This window comes from Syngnathus floridae, chromosome 3 (assembly GCF_059516105.1).
Source record: "Syngnathus floridae isolate MCC-2025c chromosome 3, RoL_Sflo_1.0, whole genome shotgun sequence".
Lineage (NCBI taxonomy): Eukaryota > Metazoa > Chordata > Actinopteri > Syngnathiformes > Syngnathidae > Syngnathus > Syngnathus floridae.
In genome coordinates, this window is record NC_142415.1 from 19,872,099 (window position 1) to 19,897,319 (window position 25,221).

At 44.3% G+C, this 25,221-nt stretch overlaps 1 protein-coding gene across 1 annotated transcript; it reads right to left on the reverse strand.

Moving 5' to 3' along the window:
- Positions 1–7,919: 7,919 nt before the first annotated feature.
- mmp15b (matrix metallopeptidase 15b) lies at positions 7,920–23,377 on the reverse strand. The gene is made up of 10 exons (XM_088371273.1): positions 22,683–23,377; positions 18,188–18,336; positions 17,979–18,101; positions 17,553–17,860; positions 15,358–15,519; positions 15,094–15,293; positions 13,321–13,459; positions 12,135–12,285; positions 11,650–11,768; positions 7,920–11,074 (listed from the first exon to the last, which is right to left on the reverse strand). Exons 1-10 carry the CDS (start codon positions 22,797–22,799, stop codon positions 10,584–10,586), a joined length of 1,959 nt encoding a protein of 652 aa, XP_088227399.1. The 5' UTR covers positions 22,800–23,377; the 3' UTR covers positions 7,920–10,583.
- Positions 23,378–25,221: the final 1,844 nt, after the last annotated feature.

Sequence of the window (25,221 nt, forward strand, 5' to 3'; positions counted from 1 at the left end):
TATCAGCCTGAATTCTTTTTTTGATCGAATTAGGAGAAGTGAACAGGTTTAGTGAAACCTCTCCACTGAAGCTGCCATTTTCACTTTTGACCAGCAGAGGGCAGCAAAGGACAAGCAAACAAAGTCTGGCTGGCGTAAAGTTTGATTTTGTTAACTATAAACGGTTTTCACATGGAAGTCGTGTAATTCAATACCCATTCAAACAACTAGTTTTGAAAGAGATACTAATTCTTAATACTGCAATTCCATAATCATTTATTTTTCTCTGTAGGACTATTTTTAATACTATTCATTAGATATATTAAATACAATATTTAAAAAAATAAACAAAATACTAATACTGCACAATCCCATTCTAAAAACGTGTTTTACGTTTTAACATGCTGTAAAAATCACCTCTAAGACATAACAATCGTAAAATAAAGAAGCGGAACTGCTTTTTTTTAACCTCATCTATTAACGACCATCTGACCATTTTACATTTGAATGGTGATATTACGTAATATGTCTGAACGGTTACGACGTCATCATTTCCATGATTTCTTGTAGAGCTAAATTGTCTCAAAATCCAAACAAATGAATTGTGTTCGACCTTGCGACGTCCACGTTGTAAATCACTTGTGATAAATTGTCAATAAGGCTTTGTGCCTTTGTTGCAGTAATGATTGATGCTTATGATACAAGGACGTGAAAGTGCTCTTAATTCTCCAATCGGGTTAATGGATTCCCAAAGCATCCTTGACGGGCAGGAAGTGCGGCCCGACGTCCGACATGACAAACGTGCGGCTTCGCTGAACCAGGCCCAATTAGCAATTTGTGAGTCTGGATTTGACAGGCGCACATTATCGGGGAGGGGGTCAACATATTACAAATCCGGTGGGGTCTTGTGGTACCTAAATGTTTTCAATTTTTTTTTTTCTTCATCTGAACCACTTCTAATCCAGTGTATGAGTACTTTTTCACCACCTCTGCTGAGGGTGCATGGGCGTCCAGGGGGAACTCAAAACGTAGAGAGAAAAACAATGGTCAGACCTGATTTCCCCAGGGGGCAAATTATTTTTTTATGAGAAGTTTTGCAGGGTGAGGGAAGCATGCAAAGTGGGAAACCCGGCACCACAAAGTGTGGAAAGTACATGATTTGTCAGCAAAAAAAGCAGGCCTGAATCACGTCAAGAACATTCTGGCCATGATTGGATTCAGTCTGCTGCACCAAGAAACTCAAGATGATGTTTTTATGTTGAATGGTTGCGTTCTTCTGCCCCACTGCCCACTTTTTTTGAAATACCGCCCATTTTCTTGTCCTTCCACATTTCTCAATCAAAATGATTGACAAAAGGCTATCGTGGATGGAAATGCATTCTACAATTTGGGGGCAACATTTGAGGTTCCACCGACGTGTTTCTTTTTTTTTTTAATCTCCGCATGACAAAGCCCACTATGACTTGGCGTCTTTTAAAAAATGCCTTTAAGATTTAGGAGTCTTTCTTTGCCCTTTTGACCCATGGCCTGCTAATGGAGTGTCGAGAGCCACTTTGACCGTCAGACTAAACAAAGAGAACCGGGGAGGTCAGAGCGAGCTGTATCGATGAGCGATAACGTCGTTGCAGGCGACGTGTCAACTCATCGGCGCCTTGAACTTTGCCACCTTTGAACCACGGCAGCCATGTTTAGCTTAAAGGTAGACGACAGCTCGGGTGGGAGGAATATCAAAGGTCAACCGCGATTCGAACTTTCACAATAAGCGGCGAGCGTGAGAAGCTGTCGTAGTTGGCTACATCATCACTCACAAAGATCCAAATCGAAGTCATTTGCTCAAATAAACACCATTAAGTCGGTGACAATGAACAAAATTAGGAAGTTGCGATCAACAAAAATGAATTCAACTAAATTAACTTCTGCTCAGTCATCTCCAACACAGCTATAAACTAAAACCTAAGAAAAAAAATATATATATATATTCAACCTGCTACTCCATGCAACCTGTTAAGACAACCGCAATGGAACAAAAACAGGAAGTAGCAAACCATCAAAATAAAACCACTGATGGTCCAAATGGTTTTGTGGAAGTTGTATGACTTTTGAAGCGTTTGCATTTTAAAACGCCACAATGAGGTTCAGTGAGGTCTGGTTATTACCTTCTTATCTTGGAAAGTTTGACTTGTAAACTGAATTAAAAAAGGCTTAGCGGCGGCTCTGAGAGATTAAGAAGTCAAAGGCGCAAATCCTGGTCTGATGAGGTAAAAATGAAGCCGGAGCAACAACAACAGAAAAAAATGGTCACGGATCAGCAGAGCGAGCAGCAGCCAGCGCTTACACGCTAAATTGGACTCGTCACAACTGCCACAGATTAGAAAATCACAACTGGCTTGGGGGGGGTAATCACATATTGTTACTCAGATGAAGATTTTTTTTTTAAGTATCTGTACTTTACTCAAATATATTCTCAAATGTCTTGTGGTTTTTACTCCCTAAAAACTGAATGGCACATTTTCTAAATTCAAAATGGGTGTCGTAAGTCAATTCGTTGGGTAGTCTTCAAATCATTAGAATTCAATTCATGGGTTATTCCAATCACAATTAATGATGGCGATAAAATACATATAAAACACCTTATCAAATATACATGTCAAAACACCAGATAAGTCTAAAACTCATTTAAGATTAATTCAAATAAAAATACACATAGATTGAGTACTTTCAAAATGATTTCAAGTGCCAAGATGAATGTTTTCCACCTCTGTAAATAACGCAGATAGCGAGCAACAGCAGGGATTCCACTTTCGCATGTTCGGGCTCGCCAAACGAATAAACACGCTGACCCGAAACGACAGCTGAGGGGGATTCCAGCCACCTGCTTGGTTGCCATGGCGACGACCGGAGGAAAGCCTATTGACCAAAACTGCAGCGGAAGATATTCCGGGGCTCACCGGGCCGCGCCCGGTCAAAGTATGCTGGCTACAGCTGTGACTGAGGTCAATGGAAAGATTGGAAGAAACATCTTTGTTTGCATCTTGGCCTCTTAACTGGAATCACAACTGAGGTGGCTTCTAAATCACCTTTGCCGCACTTCAACATGAAGCCCGACATCTTTTTTCACCATCTCACGGCTGCTGCCCATTCACTTTTGGACTCCCTCGTGATTTGCTCGGCACGTCAACTTTCGCGCTCCACGTGAGCGTCCAGCTCGTCCAGGAATAAACGGCAAACACATGTTTGCGTTTGGGAGGGCGCCCGACATGCATGAGAGATGATGATGAGGTGATGATGATAATGGCGAAGGCGATGACAGGTCTGCAGGAGACGCTCCAAACATGTCGGCCACTCCCGTCCACACCCAGCGACTCCCCAAAGCCTCGTGGGAATGATGTCTGCCTCAATTTGAGCCCCATTCCTCTTATTCTTCTCTCACTCTCAAAATATGTGGCCGCACTGCAACATCGATGCTCGTTTCATCTGTGGCTTTTCTTTATTGCGTGTTCTCACTTAGATGAACGTTCACACCTAAATCCAGACATCTGGTGCAAGCTATCCACTCACACATCGGTTGATCAGGTCACATCCACTCACATATTCTCCTCCAAGACAAATCAACTGGCCACCACCAGTAGAAACCAGCTCAATTAACATATGCACAATTGATACAAAGCTTTATTTAAAACCTAAATATTATAAAAAACAATTCCTCAGACACTGTATGAGAATTAAAGTGGGCTAAATCCAAAGTTGTCCTGAAATAGTGGTCAAAGTCCAAGGCAATGTCAAATCTGCCACTATTTCATGCAAGACAACAAGCTTGAAAATGACAACAAAAACAGGAAGTGGCAGCTTGGGGCATTTTATTGATTGGATCAGATAGTATTGTTATCTTATGAGCATTAATATGCAACACTTGCCCCTAAGTGTGCTTTAGTTGCACCCTAACAAGCATGACAACATCTTTTATACTGGAGGAAGAAACACCAGCAATCTTACCTTTAAATCTCGCCTTGCACATCTTTCTGTCCGAGTTGGAGATGTTTCAAAATCCATCATTGTGGGGTTTAATTCCGTCGTTGGTCACCTGTCAATCAAATCGAGTACCTGCAGAAAAAAAACATCTCACCTTGCGTTCTTTAGCGGACATTTTTAATTTGACTCAGCCAATGAGGAGCGGTGTTAAAGTCACGTGGTTGTCTCTCGGCCAATTGGAGTCAACAACATGCCGTAGCACCTATATATAGAGGTCGGATAAGGTCTCAAAAAGTTGTCAAAAAGTCGCAAATAAACATCTCAATTATTGACTGCACTTGGATTGAACACATATAGTTAGTATTTCAAATTAGAATGAATTAAAACGATCATTAAGTAATGTAAAAAGAATGTAACAACTAAGGTTAAAACTATCAACCAATAATATGAATAAAAGTGTCAATGTTGATGAATTAATACATACAATAAAATAGGCTGGGAATTTAATTAGACAGAAAATATTCCATCGAACACCAAAAGTCTTTAGATTTTGAAAGAACATTTTTTGCAAGCTCTATTCATTGATTTCCCGATAGTGTAGTCAGGAAAATTTAAAAATGTGCTTCACTGGAATAGAATGGCGGCGGCTGCGTTTTTGTCACCTGCGCTGGCTGCACTTCCTCTCTCCACTTCCTACTTCCTGTCTGGATTCTGTGAAGCTCCTCTTGTCATGCAGAGGAAGCAACGTGTTTGTTTATTTTCATCAGGAAACATCTCATCTTGTTCACGTTGTGCTCCCATTGTGTGTGTGTTCCTAGAATTAATTCTAAAAAAAATCCAATGCAATTCAATGAGGCTCGATTTTACGCTAATTTCATAAGTTTTGTCCAATCGTCAGGCTTTTCTGTATCATTGCTTGAGGTCGCTGGGGTCACTTTGGCTTGCTCATGTTTTGGGTCACATACACAAGCTCGTTCGTGACACGGAATGCTTGGTGTGTCTTCTTCATTGGCCTGTGGAATGCAGACAGATAGACGCACACACACCCAAGAGGAGATTTGCAGGCTATTATTTATCGGTCACTTTGTCTGCTCTTTATCTATTTGTGGCGTGCAGCTGTGATGATGAACATGAACCACTTGGACCGGATGATGCATTCACTGAACGATGCTTTCCCATAAGAAGGGAAAAGCATGTGGAGGAAAAGCTCGACCAATTTTCAATTTTCGTCCGTGGCGATGTTCTCAATTGAACTTGATTTTATCTTATCATCTGAATCTGCGCTCATCTGGCAACATACTAGTCGTATTTTCCAACTGCTGGACTTTACGCACATACACACACGGGTGGTGGGAAGGAGATGATGTCACTTGCCTTTCGGTTACTGCGCTTCCTGCCGTTTCCCGCCATCTCGCCGGCCCATTTGGGCACTTGCGTGCTCACCTTGGCCGGGACGGCATCAGAGGAAGCGCACGCCCTAAACTGCTTGGAGATAAAGCGCCTTTCCAACCTTGCCATATAAATGCTCCTTTGAAACCCTTAGTGACGGCGGCTGTTGACGTGGCTCACTGGGTCCATTGTACCCTGACTTTGGTTGTGGGGGTTTTGCCATCAAAGCACACACACACATCAAGCTATTGTGGACAACTGAAGGCCAAATTAGCCAGTCAGCGAAGCCCGGCATTAAACATTAACCCATGACGGAACCAGACAAGGTTACTGATCACTATCACTTTGTGTAAGTGCGTTAAATGTGACCCTTGAGGCCACACATGCGTGTTTGTTCGCATTTGTGTTGACTTGAAACACTCACAAAGACGAAATTGAGCAGGAATAAAATGAAGACTCATGTTTGACAAGAAGGAAAATGGTCAACGTACGCAATGTCGTGCACGGGTGGGTTCACACCGGGACGAGACCGAGTGTCACCTTGTGACAATTTGAGAAATATGCAACACGCATGGACATACTAATTGAAAGACGCCACCAGTGCATTAGCTGGTCTGTGTCCAAGGCTGTGATTATGACAATTGTTGCGGTAGACCCGCATTTAAAGTTGGTTAAGGGCGCACTGTCTCCAGACACACACACACACACACTCTGCTGCTTGTCATGAGGTTTGCTGGCACCATCTTGTGCTCGCAACATAAATTTAAATAAATAAATAAATAAATAAAGACGGCCGAGTGAGGGGCTTGTTCTTCCAAAAACTCCTAAACCAATGTCCTGCAGCATAAAAAAACCCCAACACATTTATTTATTTATTTATATGTATTTATTTATTCACGTATTTATTTCATTTACATATTTATTTATTCTTATTATATAGTATATATTATTATACTTTATATACATTTTGGTGCTTTTGAAATGACTTTATTCTACAAAGTATTTATAGCTTAAAGCTATTTATGGCTTTTTTCTGTATTTATTTATTTACTTATTTATTTCATTTACATATTTATTTATTCTTATTATATAGTATATATTATTATACTTTATATACATTTTGGTACTTTTGAAATGACTTTATTCTACTTTATTTTATTTATAGCTTAAAGCTATTTATGGCTTTTTTCTGTATTTATTTATTTACTTATTTATTTCATTTACATATTTATTTATTCTTATTATATAGTATATATTATTATACTTTATATACATTTTGGTGCTTTTGAAAAGACTTTATTCTACATTTATAGCTTAAAGCTATTTATGGCTTTTTTCTTTTTTTTAATTATTTTACTTTACATACATTTTAGTACTTATAATCTTACTTTATTCTACAAAATATTTATAGCTAATAAAATCATGACGCTGGTTTGCATTGGATTGTGTCCCTAATTGAACGGCCGGTGAGTGTATTGTATGTATTTGTACACACATCCCTTTTCCAATCTATCATTTCTTTGAATTAGTGCAATGACACAATAGAAGCATAAGTGCTGAAAACATTCTTGTGCAAATACACACGCATATGTAAACTGACAAATCCAATCAATTCATCTCAACGTATATTTATGTGGTCTCGCCCTTCCTTCTGTAGGCACCATCTCTCCTCCCGCCGTAACCCCCCCCGAACCCTGCACAGACTCAGTAAATGAGATAAGACCACTAATGTGATTGGGGGGGACGGGGAAGAGAGAGAGACCAAGAGAGAGAGAGAGACAGAGAGACTTTCTAATTTAATAGAAACGCCATCAGGCTAATGGACTGACCGCTGGCTTCCTGCACACACTCACGCACACACACAGTTTTAGTCATTTAAGCTAAACATACATTCTGTGATGGTCTTCCACATGTGCTGCGTGCTATTCTGCTCGTTATCTTGACTGCGTTCCGTCATTTTACAATTTGTTGTTTTGATGACAGCTTGCAGTGACAGACGCTACACGCACAGGTGGAATGTGTAGTTGTGTTTTGTTTTTTCCACGTCTTAATGAAAGCCAGAAGCTTTGCAAAGGCCTCATTTAAACGTCAAATTGTCTCATCTGCACACATTTAGAAGAAAGACAGGAACACATTGAATGTGTCAATGACAATGAAATTGACCGTCATGTAATTAACTGAAGTCTTCAGTATCTCTATTTCTTGTGTTTAAAATCTGATTTGATTCAGACTACTGTCAAATACAATTACACGCTTCAGCTCAATATAGGTTGGAAAAGAGTGTTTTAGAGAGCGATAGAGAGAGAGAGAGAAAAAAATCAATATCTACCACTGTGAACAATGTACTTCCTCCCAATGCCGTCGTGCCGTAGCCTGCTTTGTGTCTTCCAGGCTTTAAGTGCTGATTCTGCTTCCTCTGAGTGGCACACAAGGCCCCGGTGTCCCGTGTGAGACAGGAAGTAAGGCCCTACGGAGCGTGACCTCAGCGCAGGAAGCCCGAGGTCCAGGCCCAGGCCCGTCCGACCAAAGCAAATGTCCTCAAATACTCTGCTTCAAACTAACAAAGATTGAGCAAAAAAACAAAACATTTGAAAGTGTTTATTTTATTGAATTATCGTGTACATGTCCAGCATGGCTTTGTTAAAACACTCAACTAGAGGTGAACGCACACAACACTAATGTATAAAATTAAAATAATCAATCGACTAATTGGAATGTTATTACCACACAGCAAAAAAAAAAAAAAAAAAAAATCAGATAAGACAGACGATAGAATCGGGTCGTCGCGGTGACAAAAGGGTGAGATGCCGACAACCATGGCGGACTTCCTGATCACATCGGCCAATAAAAAGCTGCGTCAAAGTTTTTGCTGGGAGGAGAGCTGCGTTCAACACAGTCACTTTGAGGGAGGTTTCAGGAGGACCAAGGACTAAACCGGTTTTGTTGAGCAATTGGCTCAATATGGCTGAGAGTCACCTTGACAACTGACAATGATGTATTTGGACTCCAACGGTATTCTGCCAATTGAAACCGTACCGCTGGTTGGAAATGGGACTACATTTAGACCGTATTATTGCGTGATATGATATGCTGAACAAGCATTTCAATCACGGGCATTTTAGTCTTATACAAGACAAGTAGATCAAGGGCATCTCACCGAGATTTTTTTTGCTGAGTCACCCTGATCATCTGGTGTCGACTGATCATGTCTAGAGGTGAAAAGCAGGAAAGAAGAGACACGGGGGGTGGGAGGATGGAGGTCTGCTTTTAGCGCTGATTAGCTGCCACCACCACCCCACATTGAAGACGGACAGATGACACCGTTTCCTGGCAACCGCCATTGACTGTTTCCTGTCAACGCCGCCGCAATATGTCCAGTTAGCTCTCCCACTGCGGGGATCTCATGTAAGAGCTTTTAATTGGCCGAAAGAAATAATAAATGCTGTCATTGTTACACTGACACGCTGATTGCCAAGTATAGGGTTGTTCTTAGCAAATTATGTTGCCGACGCTAATGCTATGGCTCTTGAACCTGGGGGGGGACATTAGCTTGATAAGCTAATAGCATCTGGGGGAAGGGCTGCTCGTTTGTCAGTGGCCTTTAAAGTTAGTAAACACAAAGCTTTTCCACTGGAAGCTCAGGTTTCCTTCACAGCCAGCTGCTGCTTGGCTACACAGGGAATTTGGGTCATGTGGCGCGCTGCCAGCTAGTCCCCTTTCCCACTAGCCCGCCTTGCCTGAGATCTACAAACTGTGCTTAATCCTCACTTCTTTCCTTGTCTCAAAAGGCAAGCAAGCAGGCAGGCAATATGTTCTCTCCATGCATGTGAAACCTGAGCATCTAAGCTAACCTGAGCCGCTCAGATAAAACATCTCCCACTGAAGTCACATTTTGTGTTAGCGTGTAGCTTGCTAGCTTCACGTGAAACTGAAACACATAGACACACACCAGATTTTGCCGATTGTGTTAGTAAAACATGCTAATTAGCACCGTTCTTTTCGTACCTGTAGCGGTGATGACTGACCAAGCGCTAACTACGCTGATAGTGTGGGAAGAGGAAGTGCTAACAAGACCAAAATCATTTTGCTATTTGGCTTTTTCTTTTGCATTTTTTTTGTTCAATAGTTTACTGGGATGGCAAAGGGATAAAACGGGACAAAAACCGCAAAATCCAAAATGGAAGCGCATCATTTGTTCTTGCCAGATGAAAGCGTGTTTGGGGTTCTCGGGGTTCAAGGCTTGGGGTCAACCGGGGTCCGGTGAGCACACCTGCTGCTTTTTAATGAAGTAGATTAGCTGCCGTTCACATGAGATCCGGCTGGCCCACCCGGGACCACCTCCAACCGCCGCGCCACCTTTACAAATAAGTGCCCGCTGTAAAAAGTCCATTAGAGGCCGAACGCAACATTAACGGCCGACTTGTACTTGTCACGTCCCGTTTGAAACCCACGGAGGGAGCCCGGCTACGACCCCCACCCCACCGCGGTGGAGGCAACGGGTGGTCTTCCTGTGTGACTTCCCAATTCCCCACTTTGAGTGAGACGCGTAAAGTTTAGGCCAGCGCTTCCTTTTGCAGAGTGTTTACAGACACTTTTTTACCATCTACCAAAGAAGGCAAAGATAGAAATCAACCTGGCTCTTATTTTGGTCAACCAGCCAAGAGTGTCAACCACTGTTACACAATATTGCTATTACACGCAAATTAGAAATGTACACAAATTCATGAGCAACGGGACAAAATCTCATCGAGGAGTTTGGCTTCGGGGGCTGTTTTTCTTTTTCTTTTAAAGAAGGTGGGGGTCAGGCTCCCTCTGAATGTAAACTAAGTGTACCGCGGTGAGAGGTAAGAGGGGCAGTCAGGACAAAAAAACGAAAAACAACAACTGCGTCACACCCAATGAACACAAATGTGCAAACTTGTCTCGTATAAATAGACTACAGTCGATGCACCGTGGAGGGCCAGCCAGGCTAGGGATGGTCGCTTGACTCGTTTTCCTGGATGGATGGATGATTGAAATGCATGAACGTGTCAAACCATTAAAGCAAACGAATGTCTCTACTTCAAGTTTCTTGCTACTATTCATTTCGATTTAGTATGCATATAGTCAGTCTTAAAGGCCCTCTGAGGGAAACCGTAATGACGACCTTTTTAGTTTGACGCGGATTGCGACGAATCCACAACCGATCGATCCGTCGATCGATTGTAATGTCCATCCCCAGTCAGTAGAGATTAAGATTTCAGGGGTCAAACCCATTCCTGCAGCGAGCGCTTGCAGTGCACCAGAAGTCTCGGCGCTCCCTTGCTCTGAAGAGTGTTGATGATGGCGTAGATTAGGCCCAGGATGCACAGCACCAGAACCAGGGGGATGGTCACCATCAGGATGTTCATGGTCCGCTCCCGGCTGTCGTCCACCTTCAGAATCACGTCCACCTCGTTGGTGTCCTCCTCGCGGGTCTCACGGGTCTCGTCCTCGTCGGCATCTTTATCGCCCTCCGTCCGGTCGCCGTCCCGGTCCTCGTCGTCGATTTTGTTGTCGTCCTCGCGCCCGGCGTCCGGGTCGAACGGCGGCCGGTTGACGTCGGGGTATTTATCGTCGGCGTCCGTGTCCGGGGGGTCCAGGTCCACGCTGCAACCCATGAAGTCGCGCAGGATGGACTTGGGGTAGCCCGGCTCGCTCTTCATTCGGTGGTTGTCAAACTTCCAGTATTTGGATCCCTTGTAGAAGTACGTGTACGCTGGCCGACACAACAAGTCCCAGAATAAGACGACAGCATTGTGACGTTCTGCTTAGCTAAGCCTATTTTAACAAAGCTTAGTTTAGCTTAGCTTATTTTAGCCAGCTATGCAGTCAGCCTGGCTCTGTAAAGATCCTTATAACTAGAGAATCAAGTGTGTTCTTGTTGCTTATTTAAATCAACAACTTGTCAAGATGATAAATGCCATGGGTGGTTACAAATGCAAAAACTAGAATATTTTGAAAAGCTGCCATACCGTTGATTTAATTACTTCTAAAAACGATCCCTATCTCAATGGATGGACAGACGGATAGATTTTTGTGCTTTTCTAATTGTTCCCCCAAATCTCAGTGTTGGCTCATCTTTGGTTGAAGACAAGGCCTGCTGTGTCCCATTCCTTTGTTTGGGGTGCTTCTTGGTGTCTTTCCTCCCAGCCCCCAATCTTCTTATCAATCAATCAATCAATCAATCAATCAATCAATCAATCAATCAATCAATCAATCAATCAATCAACCTCCCTTCCCCTCAGGAAGCACTCTGCTCATCTTTGCCCATCCGTGTTAATCTGCACTCACCTCCATCGTCACTGAGGAAGGCCCCCTTGGGAGTGGAGGGTACGGAAGACCCCCACACGCTAATAGGCTTGGGGTAGCCTCTGTCGGCAGAGCGGGACTGTTCGTTGAAACGCCAATACCTGCCGGCCAGATCAAATGACAGAAGCCCTTATCCACTGACCTCATTGATGAAAAAAACGCATTAACAATAACAGCGTGATTTTAACCAATAGGGGCGGGAAAAAAAAATCACATTCTACATTGGTTGGGAATCAAAGCAAGGCTTGATGCACAAAAGTCAGCAAGAGTATTGTCACTCCCGCCATTGCCTTAAAAGGAGTGTCCATACTCCTGCTTCTTATCAGTTCCCTCCCTCGCCAGTTCTGTTTGTTGTGCCATAAATTCTTGACTTCTTACATGTGTACCTTTAAAGACCTGGAAAATGTCCAAACAATGACTTAGGAGTCCGCTAATTATCCGGGAATTAGAGGGTTTTGTTGTCGTACCAGTCTCCTTGAAAGAGGTAGGTGTATCCGGAGGGCTCCCACCAGATGGCCGCGTCGATGCGGTCGTAGGGAATGTCGTGGCCGTAGTGGCCCAGCTCCAGAGGGTAGCCGGGCTCCAGGTTGGCCTCCCGGAAGAGCCAGAATCGGTTTTCTGGAGAGAAGTCGGATTGAGCCATTGAGATGGTAGGCCTCAGTGGAGGGGGTCAACGTTAAGACCTAGAAACTGGCTCGGCCCAAACACCAAAGACCCGAATTGAGTCGACTTGAACTTTGTGACTTGACAAGTCTTACCTGGGTGCAGTTAAATATCAGAATTTCCAAGACAGTCAGCCATTTTGTTTTCTTACGATGCAGTTAAATATCGGAATTTTCAAGCTAGTCAGCCATTTTGTTTTGTAATCATTTTTAACTTTTACGCGTCAAACATGAACAAGGTTTCATATCAGTATAATTGAAACGCTCGGTCTGTAAGAACATTCAATATGTGGTGATTGATTTTTTTGACGGGGTAACTCAACTTACACCAAGTTCTACTTCACAAGGATTACAAATTGACAATAACGTGTGGACATGCACATTGCAATGAGCGCGTCTGACGTCAGCTCTCGCTGCTTTATTGTTTCTTAAATGGGGAATTCCGCCATTCCTCTGGGCAGAACTACCCCCAACTTGGCTTCACGCCCCACTCCAAACCAAATCAAGGCAAAGCTTTACACCCCGAATCTGGATACTACAAAAAGTTGACGTCATGGTTGCTCCCAGGACTTTACGGATTTCCACCATTTTCAAAGCAGACTTTATAAAACAACTCAGATGTGAGCTTATAAGACCCAATCAAGAGGAGATGACATCTACGCTTTTTTCCGACACTCCTTCTCAAGGTCTGGCAGCTTTGGCGTGCATCCGAGTGTCACGCCGTCAGGCTTGCCTATGACATCAACCTCATCCTTCTCCTCCACAGTCCGAGATGGGGCTGCATCAAAGCCTCCCGCTCGGACAAACCGGCTGCGAGGTTGTAAAACGACAAGCTGCTCTCGGGGACTCGCGGTAGAAATAACGAGCCGTGCTGAGGGAGATTTATGGTCAATGAGGAGGGGAGGCGGGGTCCTTCGAGCGCTACAGTCTGTTATATATTAAAAACAGGACACACACACACACATCATTTCGATACGTGTTTCTAACGCACCTTTGAAGAAGACAAAGCGGCCGTCGTGTCTCTCGTAGGCGGCGTCGATGTCTCCGGGTAGACCTCGCCAAAAGTGTCCAATGGGCATGGGGTAGTTGTCCAGCACCCTGTTCCTGCGCACCCTCCAGAACCAACGGCCCTGGTGGAGACAAGACCCTTAGATGACGATTTGTTTTACAGCACGTACAAAACGATCATCTCCACTATCATTTTGTAACAAGCAACGTTCCGCCGAATGATATCGGGGCCGGCTCATAAAAGTAAGAGGGGGTGAACCTCGGCGTTGGAGATAGATTTACACCGCGTGTGTCCATTTATAAGCCGGTGAGTCAGTCGCTAAGACCGCGCAACGGCGATAAAGCAACGGAGAGATGCTCACAACGACTTTGACTTGGCGAGCGTCTGAAGATTCGTCCTTCAAGGGCGAGCGAGAAGGGCAGACGAGATTTGCGCCGAGGCGGGAATCGAAGACGAGCGGATCGTTGATGTTCACCGCTGAGATCGGATCAATGTTAACGTACGACTCTTCGCTGGGAACGAACGGCTGACGCGAGGGGGAGGAGCCACGTCCAATTTCTTTGAGTGTAACTCCGGGACGGGCACATAAAGGACACGCCGCAGTTTCGGTCGGCCATCTTTGCCTTGTTAACGGAGCGCTCATGTGCTGAGTCAGCTGAATTGCGGCATTTTTTTAATCATGAAACATCAAGCCTGGATATAAATTGGCTTTTCATCCAGTGCATGATGTTGATCATGAACACTTGGCTTGGTTTTGACATTTTTAGGGAGGAGGGCCAATCTGGCTTTAAATGTTGGGCAGAAGCTTGTGGCTTGATGTTATGAAAAAACATCATGCACACCAAAAAAAGTCCAATTTGCATTCAATGGTCATTTCGGAGAGCATGAAATCATCCAGAAGCTTCTGCAAGTGACCAGTTGACAGTAACAAAGACCATTTTGTGCTCTTGAGTGCATTTAAAAATCCTTCCCTGTGTTCATTACTGGGATCACAAAGGAGGCATGGTGAGTGTCACACACACTCGCGGCAAAGATAGGAGACAATCAGACACGCTCGGCCACACCAAAGATTGAGAGCTGCTCAACCTAATGGCTCGCTCTCTCAGCATCATCGACACACAACAGACAAAACGCCAAATGGAACATACTGCGGTGTTAGAATTATTATTATCATTATTATCATTATTATTATTGTTATTATTTCTTGGTTATTATTGTTAATATTATTATTATTATTGCAACTTTTCTTTCATCTCTGATGGAAAAAATGTTAAGCAGGGTAATTAAAGCGACGTCTGGAATTTACCTTTTGTGCAACGAGTAAATAAATGCGAAGTCACCTGGTCGAGACACAATCGAGCCGAATGGAAAGCAGCTGTCGGAATGCCAGCTGGCCAAAAGTGGAACCTCGTGTTGGCCAAAAGACAACTTCTCCACGTTTGTGTGAATCCAGAGGCTCTTTAAGGCCAAACACCTGACCACACCTCAGGGCGCTTTTATTAGAGCGCCGTCTCTCGTAAAACAAAGCCGTCCTGTGGTTTTACAATCTCCAGCACACGATAGCAAAACAGCACCTGCCATTTGGATTCATTTAAATGTGGAATGCAGGCCAGATGCCATTGCACGAGGAATTGCGCTTAGCACCATGATGACAACTTTCAGGTGGCACTTATTTCAATTTCATGGGCTCTCCCCTGTCCAGCAGTGTTGCCATTTATTCCATTTGTATGGAACCCGTAAGTTGAATGATCTCACCTTGAAGACAAACATCTCCCCGCGTAGCACGGCCACCGTGTCAAAGTTGCCTTCGCAGATGTCGGGTCCGTAGTGCTCCGGTCTGTCGGTGGTCCTGGGCCGGTCCGGCTGGCGAGGCGGAGGATTGTGCGGCGGCCGGGGGTCCGGGCGACGCGGCGTCACGGTGGGCAAGGCCTGAGTGGGATTGCCGTCTTGTGTACCTGCACAAAGGGTCAACGTGAGTCGTCCTGACCCCAAAAGTGTGGTTCCGGCCGTCTTTCTCACCGTAGATTTGTTGGATGCCTCTGCGGTCGTCGTCGGGCAGCTGGAAGTTGTCCGTCTCCATCCACTGGTAGAATGGCGCCATGATGGCCAGAGGGTTGTTGGAGTGCTCCAAGCCCAACGCGTGGCCCAGCTCGTGGATGGCCACCAAGAACAAGTCGTTGCCTACGTGGGACGTACAAGGAAAGGAATTCCACTTTTTTTTAAAACCCATTTCCACACTAACATATAGCATTTTAGCGAGTAGATGCATTCCAAAACTGCGCTCATTCAGCTGAAGGTCTAACAAATGTGTCGAAAGGATGATCTCAATCTCCATCTATTAAGATTTATTCAATTAATGCCACGAGGGAAATGAAACACATTAAATTTTATTGGACATGATAATGAACATGTGCTTTGATTCTAAAAACTGTTAAGGGAGAATCTGGAAAGCATCGGACGTGATGATCTGGCCTGCATTCCGCACTCCGACGAACATCAGAGGAGCGGAAGATGCCGGCTGTTCATTGTTCGCTCCGTGTGTGATGATGTCACCGGTAGAAGAGATGGCGAACGGCGGCAGATAGGCATTGCGCATTTTGCCGGCCGTCAAGGGCCGCGCTTGTTTGACGCACCAGATGGGGAAAGGAATTTTGTGCCCGATGTGACACCCTAAGTTGATGTGGGGAGCCCCTTAATTATCATTTGGCTGAATGCTGCCCTATGAACTCAGCTCACTTTATCAACAGTTGAGGATTTGTGAGGGTACGAATCAAAGTGCATTTTTGGACCTAAACTGGCTTATCGTTGACCCAACTACTTTTAGATGGAAAACTCGGACGGCGTTACCATGTTCACCCTTTATACTACAAAAAAAAAAAAAAAATTAACGTCTTATGGAGAAATATCCTACAAAACGGGGTTATTCATTTGACCCAAAAAATTAAATAAAAATAAATTAAATGAACAACTCAAAAAGTTTGGTCCAATTTGGGTTATTTTTGACCCAACTGTCCTTAGACTATGTGAAAACTAGGTGTGATGAACACCGAAATAGGACAAGTGAGGTTGTTGAACCTTTTCAACTTGAACAGTTTTTACAATACTGTTTGCACACACACGGATAATTTGTGAGTCACATGAATGTGGCCACATTAGCATTGTGCGGCTAGCCAAGCGCTAACAAAGAGCCCAGATAAAGAAACTTTTGTGCGGTAACCAGGGTGACACTTGGGCTCGCCATGTCCCTCCGAAAGTTCAGCCACCGGTGTCTTTCGTCTTTCTTCTTAGCGCTGTGCTCTGTTCATCACCCGGGAAGATTGGAATGGCTGACTCACGCAAGACTCACGCAAGACGTGCAACACGTCATGACCTTTTACGGCCAGACGACCGGAGAACTTTTTCTGCTTAAGGTGCATCGGCGGCTGCGTCACATGAGGACTTTTGAAACAGCAATAAGAGTTTTGGACACTTTGTTAGCTTTGATTCACAGAGAAAGATCACTCAGACTTTTCTTCTTTTTTTTTTTTCTGCGCAGGATCTTTGCTGTTCCTACTATCGCACTCTTCTACATCATCCTATTGTTGACCACCATTTAAAAACAACACCCCCTTTTAGTGACCTTAGTCTTTTTGTCCTCTTATCTGCAAACACACAAAGGACAGGGAGCTGAGCCAGCACATGTGTGTGTGCGTCCATGTGTGTGTGCATGGCACTCTAAGTGGGAGTGTCTTCGACGGCCCTCTTTGTCGCCGCACTCGACTGATTAAGGCCTGAAAGCGCAGCCAAAGGAGCATTTTGTCTCAAGCTTAAGACGGACACGTCTGACTGTCTTTAAATGCGCCGTCTCGCTTGGCTGCTCTTTGGGTAAACACCGAGAAGGACTCGTTGGGATTCGAGAGCTTGTTCGTGCGGAGCAGCGCAAAGGGAGACCGTAAAAATGAGGCCGTACCTTCACAGAGCGCATTGGCATGTACATTCAATCCTTGCAATTTCCCATTTTTCCCAAGGAATATATTTCTTGTATGAAATAAAAATAATACCATGGTGTCAGTTTGATTCGGATTATTTAGATTCCTAATGAGTTCCTATGGGAAAATATACATGTTGACTATGTGTGGGTGGAAGCCAAACAATCCATGGAACAATAGACTTTGAACATGAAGGTTGGGCAAGTAAACAAACACACACTATTCTTCAGCGACCCACAATCTTACCTTGTAGGTTCTCGTTTCCGATGGTCCACGGCTCGTCCGAGTCAAAATGCGTGTCGCCGCCCATGCCGGGCCCGGGGAAGTAAGCGTGGGCCAGGAAGCCGCCCTCGCCGTCAAAGGGGGAGCTGTCGCCGTGGTAGCCGGACGCGAAGAAGAGCATGATGTCGGGCTCCTTGCGCCGGCCGTACTTGATCTCTTGGTAGGGGATTTCGTCAAAGGTCAGCGGCGTGACGCTCTCCCAGACCTTGAAGGCCTGCCGGATGGCCGCGAAGGAGTTGTACTCGCCGATCTTGGGGGTGTAGTTCTGGATGCTGAGGGGCCACAACGAGGACAAAAATACAATTTAGAGGCAGTTGTGTCTGTCTAAGCTATTTTTTTTTTTTTTTATTAAAATTGCACGTGTGATTTTTCTTCTACTTATGTTCTCACCTGTACGTCAGATGGCTCTTGTTCCATTTATGTCCGGTGAGGGCGTAGCGCTTCCGCCTCACGTTGGTTTTGATCTGACCTCCAAATTTGTCGGGCACGCCACAGCGGGGTCTCCTCATGGCGCTGCGGCGAGCAAACGAAACACTTTCCGTGACTTCCACCAAATAATTGGCGATGAAAAGCTCGGATGGAATTGTGCGCTTGCTTGCCTGATGGTTTGCGGGTCTATGCGTCCGGTGACTTCCAGGCCGTAGAAGCGTTGCATGTCGCTGATGGCGTTGGCCAGGATCTGGGTGGAGCGCATGGTGGACATCTGCCTGCTGGCTTGAGGCAGGTAGCCGTACATACGCAGCCAAGACTGTAACACACGGTGAGCGTCACTCTTTGTGTTGACTTGACGCCGCACGTCAAATAAATAAGCACCCAAAACTGATTTTTTTTTTTTTTTTTTAATGGACGGAGGACTCTTAGTTGTTTGGCTTCATGTGCTCAATATTTTTCTATCAATCACTTAAGAGTGAAAACCCACACCCCCATTGAGGAGAAACACAATATTAGCATGATTTATCTGAAAAGGTCGATTGTGTCGGAATTTGTCGCAATATGTCAAAGGATTGTGAAGTAAATGGGAGAAGGCGATCAGCTGTGTGTGAGTGAGTGAGTGAGTGAGTATGCGGTGGGGGTTGTGGCTTCAACTTCGAATGTGATACTTGAATCACAAATGATACACCCAGCTGTTGTGTCGAAACTTAATCTCTCACGCACACACACACACAAGATATGACTACACGCCAAAGGGTCACGCCCATGCGCACAATGCAAAGTGTTGCCGATAAAGCCCCGTGTTGACACTGCCACTCCTTCCATCGTATTTAAAAAAAAAAAAAAAAAAAGGTTTCCTTTTCTTGGTCTTCCTTATTGCTTTCCACTAATGTCACCATCGCAGAGGACAAAGTTGAGCAGAAGCTGAGTTGAGCTTTCTTGTCATGGTCTAAAAAGGCCTCCGATTATTTTGTGGTAAATCTCAACTAGAAGTTTCAAAATTATTAAATTCATCGACAACTACAGTATTTTGATCATCGATTAATCGTTTGGAGCGATCGTTTATAAGATAGCAATCGAAATGTGCTGTTCATAAGAGCAGCTCTTTGTTCGCCCACACAAGTTTAGAAGATTCAAACTTGTCGGACATCTGTGGCATCAGGATGCTAATGCTAACGCTAACAACAAAGGAGCCAGAGCCTTTATCTTTTGAGTGATGATCTACAACAAAAGAGCACCAAGATATGGAAAAGATGCAAAAGCATCATCAGTAACACCATTCCAACATGGGAAGTTATTTCTCATTTGAACAAAAAAAAAAAAAAAACTTCAAATTGGCAGTTCCAAAAAGCGTTGATAAAGTAGAAACTGCACTTGAAACTGCTCCACTTGCAATTTTGAGCAACTTTAGCAGCTGACATAGTAGATTCTTGAAGTCCTTTGTTCCCGGGACTTTCTTACTCGTAGTATTTTTTTTTTTTTTGCCATCCATCAGCTAAACGTCATCTCCACAAAACCTCCTCATGTTACATTTCATCACTTTCCTCAACAAATGGAAAAGAGATGTCACCACTTAGCACCTGTGCTTCAAAAAAAAAAAAAAAAATCCAGCAAAAAGTTGCTGTGAGTGTGCATGTGAGTGTACAAGAGCAGGAAGAGGCGGAAGAAGGCTGAACTGAACATGACCCTGACCCACCTCAGCTTCTAGATAAGAGAGCAACACACACAGAACTAATCATGCTACTGCGGTTAAAAAAAAAAAAAGAATTACCAGGTGTTGTGACAAAGCAATAACTTGTAGTGTTAATTCCTCATAACTTGATTTCTGTCACAGTATTCGGGGACGCTTCCAAGCAGCCAATGCTAATTATCTAAAGTTCACAAGGAAGGGGCTACTAATATCCGTATTTCATCTGGGAACGGAGCAGAGCATTGAGGCCTTTGGCTGGCGGTGACGTTGTACAGCAGCTGCTGGCGCTCCCAACACGCCCCCTTGGGTGGGAGAACGAAGGAGCGGGTGTGTAGCCTTTCACTTCCACAACCCGAGTCGGTGGGAAAATAGAAGCGCTACTGTACGCTTGAGAAATGACAACAATGGGGTCAAAATCATTCCGGGCTAAAAAAAAAAATCAAATGACACTTCTTGTTTGAGGTTGAGCACAATTTCTCGGCAAGACTTAGACTTAGACTCAACTTTATTAATCCCTTGGGATTACTCCTTCAGGGAAATTCTGTGTCCAGTAGCAGTAAAATACAAAATATACAAAAAAAATATAAGAGATAAAAATATACAGAAATATGCAGAAATATATACAGTGCAAAAAATTAGCAAATGAAATGTAAAAAAGGCAAAAAGATAAATTAGGTAAGAAAATTGAGGGAGATGCGGCAACCAGGTACAAAAGTTTGTTACCTCAGAACAACATAGAAGTGTATCGATGTAAACCACGTAGTGAGCTTACAGCACTTGCAAGGGCGATGGCCATTGGCTACTTGGTCTAAAAGCATCAAGTCTGGTCTGCCTCATCAGAATACAAAACAAGAAAGCCAGTGTGTGCGTCCTTGTGTGAGGCCCCATCTATTAAATGTTCTTTCAGAAAGTCCTTGATCGTACCTGCCAAAGCCGGCAATAGGGGGAGTTGTAAAAAGACGGAGTGTGTGTGCTTAAGTGCGTGTGTTTGTGTCCACTACAATGTCAGCCAAGATACGAAGCGCTTTTATTTTGAGGTTTTGGTCTGCTGCCATCTTGTATACCCTGCACACCAACCTACCCTCTAAAAGTCCCAAGAGACGGATAAGTGGAGGGATGAGAGAGGCCGGAGCGAGTCGTTAGATTTTACGGCAAACCTGTTGGGTCCCGGGACCGCTCCCAGCAACCGGAGACTGTGATCAAACGTATTGAAGTACACTAATTCCTCGTTTATCGCGGATAATTGGTTCCAAATACCAACCGCGATAAGTGAAATCCGCAAAGTACAGTCACCAACAAGAAGGATAATGAGTTAGTGGAAAGATGCTAATTCGCAATCGTGCTAACACGCAAAAACGGACTTCTAAAGGAATGCAAACGAACATTTGGAGCAATACTACATCGTCCTAAAGGTGAAACACGTGTTTCCTCAATTTAGAAGTTTTATTTTGACTTTTAAATGTTTTTTTTAATTTGAAAAAGAAATCCGCGATGCAGTGAAGCCGCGATAAATGAAACGCGAAGTAGCGAGGGATCACTGAATAAAAAAGTATTAGCGGGCTAAATGCTAAAAAACGTAGCCTTTGAAGCGACAACATGATTCAAAACAAAGCCTGCATTTGCAAATGGCTCTCTCTTGGAACTCATCCATCAAGCGGAGCGTTTGCAAAGTCAAACACAACGCCATCCGTAACACTCAAATCAATTTGATGGATCAAAAAAAAAAGAAGTCCCAAGGGCAGACCCAACTCAACTAGAATATTGAAGAATCCTCAAGAGACTGCCGGTGACGGGCGGGAGACGCCTTTTTACCAACACGGTGGTGTCGAGCAGGTGTAGCCCAAAATGCAAACTTTTTTTTTCATGCAAACAAAACTTTGCAGTCGTGCTCAGAAGTGTCCATTGAGTTTTGTCTGCATTTTTGTCATCACAACAACGCAGCGAGCGATTTGAGCGTCTCGCAAGCGCTTCTCGTGTTTCGTCCTCAAGTTTGCTCTCACACTCGTTTGTGTCTTGGAACAAGAGAAGCCATTGTCTCGTCGCCACTACCCGGCATGCCTCTGCGACGTCACATGCTGGACACATCGCACTGACTGCTCTTGTCTATCCGCCAGCTGTTTCGGAGCGCATCGTCCACAAAACAGATATATGACGGGAAAAAAAATATTCAATATGATGTAAATATGGGAAAACAGATTGCCTGTAAATAAAGGCTTGAAACCAAATGTCCAGAAGTCCAAACAAGACATAAGAAGTCCATACATTAAAGAAATTGTAAATGATTTACAGTAAGTTTATCGCCAGTAATTATGATGTAAACGTGCTCCGTTCATAACAAATTGTAATTGCAAAATTGTAGGTGGCTAGGTCATTAAAAACGCGCACACGCACACCCTCTTGGTGTCAGTGTTGTTTTGGAACGTCCTGTTAGAGCAGACCGAGTAGGATTTGGGTTCAAAGGCCACTCGAGACGACAATCAAGTGCTCTCACACCACAACGGTCTTGAATAACAACGACGGGGCGCCCGTAAGAAAGCAGCTGCCAGCAAAAAAAGAAAAAAAATGTTTTGGAGTCCTCCTCCATGTAAACGTTTGCTGTTACAGCATAAATCTGTTGTGTGTTTTGGAGCCATGACGTGAGCACGTTCCGTTTTTGGGTCAAGCATGCCCGGGCACATAAGCTGAAATGCAACTGTAAAGTGCTGACTGTGCAATAATGCGCTGGAATCATTGATCATTTGCACGCATGCGCACGCACACACACAAAGTATATCACTCAATGGCATTGTTGCTGTCACAAGTAAAGGACACTCTAATCCACATAGGTTCATTTAGCAACAAGTGGGGAGTTGCTCATCAGGCCACTTTAAAGCCTGTCTTTAGTTGCGATAATAAATGGAACATTTCTGGTTTTCGCTGCAGATAATTGCGTCCCTTGGACATAAAGTTGAACCCTGACATGGCGTTCCCACCTCCGAGTTGAAGCCGCCGCCGTCCTCTTCCTCCTCCTCCTCTTCGGCTCCACGCGCCCCGAGCGCGCACACGCACACCGCCAAGAGGAGCAGCAAACGGGGGGAAGAGCCGGCCATGGTGCGCCGGTTGTTGGGAAGTCGTTGGCGCAGTGCAATACGATAAGAAAAGCGACTATGGCGTGGGTCTTCTTGTAGATAGGGAAAAAGCCAGGCAGGAAAAAGAGGCGACTAGAGGCTGACTTGCACGCCGGGAAGGAGCTCCACGCAGCGGGGGGAGACGGGCTGAGCCTCCATGGTGGCTTTCTGTCAAGAGGTTCTTTCAAGTGCCTTTAAGTAGGCAGATGCAAAAAGGAGTGCCTAAGTTTGTTTCCTGAGGATTTGCAACTTCCTCCTCTCGAGATAAGAAAGCGACCCTGAGAAAAAGAAAAAAAAAAGTGAGAAACTCCACACCGCACCTGAGAGCCTGCTTGTAAGCGGTTTGTCTGTCACGCCTCGATATGAACTTTGGAGCCGGTGCAACGTGGGAAAAACTGAACCAACAACTAAAAACAACACTCGGCTGAGGGTCCGGAGTCAATAGGTTTTATTCCGCCAGCAGGACGAGCAGGACCGCAAGTACGCGAGTGATGAGCTGCGCGTGAGCGTGTCCATGTCAACCGTGCGGGAGCGCGCAAAAAAAGCGTGACCAACCGGAAATCATGTGTGCGCAAAATAAAAGTGCCTTCAGCAAAAGAATACGGTCCGAAATAAAAATCTAAAGACTGTGCTCTACTAAAGCCTGCCTTTCACTGCCACGACCATTCCGTTTGTGTACATTCAATTGAGAACATACACACATACCACGTGAATGCAAAATCTGAGTGGAGAGACTGCAATTTACTTTTATTTTGAAAGACAGACTTTGTCGTGGACTGAGTGGGGGGGGGCTGACATCAACAACCTTTGTGTGGAGGGAGGTGGTGAGCAGCATGGAAACACTCATGCACGCACACACATTCATATATATAGATATATATGAGTATATATATATTTTTATTTTTTATTTCAATTTTTACTAAGACTACCTTCCAGCTTGCATGACGGATAAATGATGAAATCTGACTTTATCATGTAGCTACTGTCTGATTGGAAGAAGCAACATGTGCTTTGGGCCACTCTGCAGAAGAAGTCACAAAAGGGCCTCACTTCCTGATGTGGTTGCTCTCATTTCCTCTGGCCTTGAGAGGGAAAGACACATCGATATAACCGCATTTTTATCTGGCGAATTGATCTGAGACCCCCAGGAAGGCGCTGCCAACATAATTGCCGCATTTAAAGGTGATTGGTCAGCTCCATTTTTATCAAGTGGGGCTCAGCTTTGAATGTGCGTGTCCTGTAATTGGCTGATTGACTGGCAAGCAATTCTTTTCCACGTTCAGGTGTTCCCACAGATGTAAGAAATATTCTACCATTTTGTGGATGCATCCTCCCCTCCAATTGCAAAAACAGCAATGTTCCAATGCTAACACTGAGCTGCAACCAAAACAAGAAGACACAAAAACAGCAGAGAGCAGCAGTCATTAAGCCCAAATGAAGTGCGGAATTTCCCTTTGTGCTGACACATGAAAAAGGACGCCCATTTACAGTCGGAGAAACTTGCGCTTTTCATCCCACACAGCAACAGCTGCTTGTGCTTGTGAGTCAGCGTGCGTCTCTGCGGGCGCTTTGCAAGCAGGTGAGCGCCGCCGCCGCCATCGCCGTGGTTCATAGAAGGTCGTCTCCCAGCCCTGAGGCCAACCTGCGAATCCGCTTGCACGCAGATAGTTCATCAAAAACAAAGCTGTCAGCAAATCCCATTGAGGCGCTTCTTACCTCACAATATACAGGAAGAATCACGGCCAAATATGAAATGCACCTGTCACCATCATGTTCTGTGGGTATAAAATTGTTTACATTGAGTTCCCCGCTCTTCTGTCACTTTTTGTTTCTGGTTGGAGCTATCTGTTGAGACCAAACTGTTTAGCTACTTTGTCTTCTGATGTTTTTCAGGATTTGTTTAGCTTTGTGTTTTCTTTAAATTGAATGACTTTAACTGTGCTCATGATATGGGAAATCACGAGGCCCTACAAACATCTCACGATACTGAGAGCATCTGTTGCCAAAGCTCCAACCACAGCATAATCTACATTAAAAAATGATGAAGGTACACATTACTATTCAACCATAAACTAGTGTCATAAAAATGTGTTATGAGGCTGCATGTTAAAAAAAAAAAAGGCAGTTACTTACAGCTGTCAGCTGACTTGCTCTCTCTTGCTCCCTCCCTCGCTCTCACTCACTCACTCTCCAATCTTATTTCGCAAAGCCATGCATGAACATGTTTGGATAGCCATTTCACGATCATGTCTGCATTTTTGTCGCGCACATTCTTGTGTAAAAAGTCAATGGAGTTCTCTGGAATCTCTTAATGCGATACTGCCCCCACACGGCAAATTTATTCTATTGCAAGCCGGATGCCTATTACGATTTTTTATTAATGCGTTTAAAAACAAAAGCACTT

Bases quoted from the DNA above. Each gene is read 5' to 3' on its own strand.
- mmp15b (XM_088371273.1), bottom strand. From the start codon at position 22,799: ATGGCCGGCTCTTCCCCCCGTTTGCTGCTCCTCTTGGCGGTGTGCGTG. The intron at 18,102-18,187 runs GCAAGCAAGCGC...TGCTCGCCGCAG, and splicing joins ATAGACCCGCAAACCATCAG to CGCCATGAGGAGACCCCGCT. The intron at 15,520-17,552 runs GTAAGATTGTGG...CGTCCCACGTAG, and splicing joins CGGAAACGAGAACCTACAAG to GCAACGACTTGTTCTTGGTG.